The 3,814-nt window shown below is 40.1% G+C and overlaps 1 protein-coding gene across 1 annotated transcript; it reads right to left on the minus strand.

Annotated features, from left to right (window-relative positions):
- Positions 1-494: 494 nt before the first annotated feature.
- On the minus strand, positions 495-1,952 carry LOC147341096 (obg-like ATPase 1). Its single transcript, XM_086385914.1, has one exon. The coding sequence runs from the start codon at positions 1,870-1,872 to the stop codon at positions 682-684; it is 1,191 nt and encodes a 396-aa protein (XP_086242040.1). The 5' UTR covers positions 1,873-1,952; the 3' UTR covers positions 495-681.
- Between the last annotated feature and the right edge of the window lie 1,862 nt (positions 1,953-3,814).

The following is a 3,814-nucleotide window of genomic DNA, read 5'->3' on the forward strand; positions in this document are numbered from 1 at the left end:
GTCCAAGGGACTCTCAAGAGTCTTCTCCAACACCACAGTTCAAAAGCATCAATTCTTCAGGGCTCAGCTTTCTTTATAGTCCAACTCTTACATCCATACATGAATACTCGAAAAACCATAGCCTTGACTAGATGGACTTTTGTTGGCAAAGTAATGTTTCTGCTTTTTAATATACTGTCTAGGTTGGTCATAACTTTCCTTCCAAGGAGTAAGTGTCTTTTAATTTCATGGCTGCAGTCACCATCTGCAGTGATTTTTTTTTTTTTTTTGGTTTTGTCAAATGTTTTATTGAGTGTAGACATCTGGAGTACTGTAAAACATGCATTATCTGTAGATTCAAAAAGGAGCAAGCCACATTGTCCTCACTGTCAAATATGTCAGGCTTGGCATACATGATGGAGATTAATGAAGTATCATGAGAGTAATATGGTTCCTGAAAAGCTTCTACAATTTGGAGTAGGGTCTTAATCACGTGAAAAGCAAAGCTGTTCACATTTGGTGAACTTGCATCTCATTGGAGGTACACAGTATTTTAATTTTAAAACAAATAAAAATAATTGTTTGTAGAAGATTCCCATCACCCCAACTTTACCTGCCCTTTCAGTTTTCAGAAATTTTAATTAAAAAAAAAAAGTATATGCCTTTTGGAAGTTGTACATTTATCTGAGCAATAATTAAAATTTATTTCTTCTTCGGTTGCTGAGGTGTATTAAATTTGAAGAAGATAATATCTCCATCTTCAACAATATAATTTCTGCCTTGTTGTCTGTACTTTCCAGCAGCCTTGACTGCATTTTCAGAACCTTCCTCTTTAAAATCTTCGTATTTCATTACTTCAGCCATAATGAATCCTTTTTCAAAATCTGTGTGAATCTTTCCTGCAGCTTGAGGAGCCTTCGTCCCTTTCCTGATGGTCCATGCACGCACTTCATCTGGGCCTGCAGTGAAAAAGTATTCTAGTTGGAGTGCTGCAAACCCAGCCTTAATGATCTTTGGCAAAGCGCTTTGTGTCATGTTCGCTTCCAGATACTTCTGTCTCTCCTCAGCACTCAATTCTTGCAACCTGAGTTCCAAGGCCCCACTAAAAGGAATGACCAAGGCACCTGGGTCATACTTGTCTACCCACTCTTTAATTTTTATCAACCATTTGTTTTTCTTTCTAATGTAGTCTTTTTCGGAAAGATTAACCAAGTAGACCATTGGTTTTGAAGTCAGAAATAAGTGTTTATTCAATACTTCAATCTCTTTGTCATTCCAATCATGATAGAATCGAACAGGTTTCTTTTGATCTATAACCCAGGATTTGACTTTGCACATTATGTCATATTCAGGTTTTAGTTTTTTATCTCCACCTCTCACAGCCACTTTCTCTAGTTTATCTATAATGGGCCCAACCATTTCCTCATCTTTAAGCTGAAGCTCTTCATGTATTATTTCTATATCTCGAACAGGATCTACACTTCCTTCAACATGTGTGATATCATCATCTTCAAAAGCACGTGTTAAATGAAAGATTCCATCACAGGCACTAATATGAGATAAAAAGGCATTCCCCAGGCCTTGCCCATTGTGAGCTCCTTTCACAAGGCCAGCAATATCCACTACATTTAGAAAAGCAGGAATTTTGCTTGCTGGTTTGTGGTACTGGCAAAGAAAGTCAAATCTTTCATCAGGCACAGGTACTCTGCTCTCATTCGGATCAATAGTGCAGAATGGGAAGTTTTCTGCTGAAGCTTGACTATTGGTTAGTACATTGAAGAAGGTAGATTTCCCAACATTTGGTAATCCAACAATACCAATTTTCAAGGAGGTTCCAAATCTTCCAATGATTGGGGGTGGTTTAATTCCATCACCTCCCTTTTTGGGGGGCATCGAGTGAGGCGTGGGCCGCTCTCGCGAGGCGCGGCCTAGTCCAACAACGCCTCATTCATCCACACGCTCCACGCCGCCAGCTGCCCTCGCCCCGTGCCGGCCACCCAGCCTGCAGTGATTTTGGAGCCCAGAAAAATAAACTCTAGTATGGATGCCACTGTTTACTAGAGACAGCCCTGCTTTATACTTGTACAGCAGTTAACACTCTGTTCTTACCTCCCCTTCTGCCTTCAATCATGTTGGCTTGGTTGGGAATTCTGACTGGAGCACAGAAAAAGGAAGGCCTTTTGCGTAGGTAACATAATAATTAATACATCACAATGCAGAAGAAGTAAAAAAGCATAAAACCAAGAACTCAACTGATTCTTTGGAAATACTGATAAAAATAGGCAGACCTCTAATATAACGCCTCTGAATAATAAAAAACAGAAACATGTAATGTTGTAAATGAAAGGTTTCTATCCACAAATACAGATACTTTAAAATTATACTAAGCTCAACTGTATGCCCATACATTTGAAATTCTAGATGGAAGATACAAGTTTCAAAGGAAATATAAATTACCAAAATTTACCTACAAGGATTCATGTGTTAATCCAGACAGTCTGTGTGCAGCTATGTTGTTGTTCAGTCACTCAGTCGGGTCTGACTCTCTGAGACCCCATGAATTGCAGCACGCCAGGCCTCCGTGTCCATCAACAACTCCCGGAGCTTGCTCAAACTCACGTCCGTGATGCCATCCAACCATCTCATCCTCTGTTGTCCCCTTCTCCTCCTGCCTCCAATCTTTCCCAGCATCAGGATCTTTTCCAATGAGACAGTTCTTTGCATCAGGTGGCCAAAGTGTTGGAGCTTCAGCTTCAGCATCTGTCCTTCCAATGAATATTCAGGGCTTATTCCTTTAGGATGGACTGGTTTGATCTCCTTGCAGTCCAAGGGACTCTCAAGAGTCTTCTCCAACACCACAGTTCAAAGCATCAATTCTTCAGGGCTCAGCTTTCTTTATGGTCCAACTCTCAAATCCATACATGACTACTGGAAAAACCATAGCTTTGACTATAGAGACCTCTGTCAGCAAAGTCATGTCTCTTCTTTTTAATGTACTGCCTAGATTTCATTCCAAGCTTTTCTTTTCTTCCAATAGCTTTTCCAAGGAGCAAGTGTCTTTTAATTTCATGGCTGCAGTCATCGTCTACAGTGGTTTTGGAGCCCAAGAAAATAAAATATGTCACTCTTTCCAATGTTTCCACATGTATTTGCCATGAAGTCATAGGACTGGATGCCATGATCTTTGCTTTTTGAATGTTGAGTTTTAAGCCAGCCTTTTCACTCTCTTTTCACCTTCATCAAGATGCTCTTTAGTTCCTCTTTGCTTTCTGCCATAAGGGTGGTGTCATCTGCATATCTGAGGTTATTGATATGTCTCCTGGAAATCTGGATTTCAGCTCGTGCTTCATCCATTTCAGCATTTCACATTATGTACTCTGCATATAAATTAAATAAGCAGAGTGAGAATATACAGCCTTGACGTACTCCTTTCCCAATTTGGAACCAGTCTGTTGTTCCATGTCTGGTTCTAACTGTTGTTTCTTGACCAGCATGCAGGTTTCTCAGGAGGCAGGTCAGGTGGTCTGGTATTCCCATCTCTTGAAGAATTTTCCACAGTATGTTGGAATCCACACAGTCAAAGGCTTTAGTGTAGTCAATGAAGCAGAAGTAGATGTTTTATGGAATTTTCATGCTTTTTATATGATCCAAGGGATGTTAGAAATTTGATCTCTGGTTCCTCTGCCTTTTCTAAATCCAGCTTGAACATCTGAAAGTCCTCAGTTCATGTACTGTTGAAGCCTGGCATGGAGGATTTTGAGCATTACTTTGCTAGCATGTGAAATGAGTGTGATTGTGTGATAGTTTGAACATTCATTGACACTGCCTTTCTCTG

This window comes from Bos grunniens, chromosome X, assembly GCF_055505025.1.
Source record: "Bos grunniens cultivar Pamir isolate PY7600 chromosome X, Bosgru_T2T1.0, whole genome shotgun sequence".
NCBI classification, from domain to species: domain Eukaryota; kingdom Metazoa; phylum Chordata; class Mammalia; order Artiodactyla; family Bovidae; genus Bos; species Bos grunniens.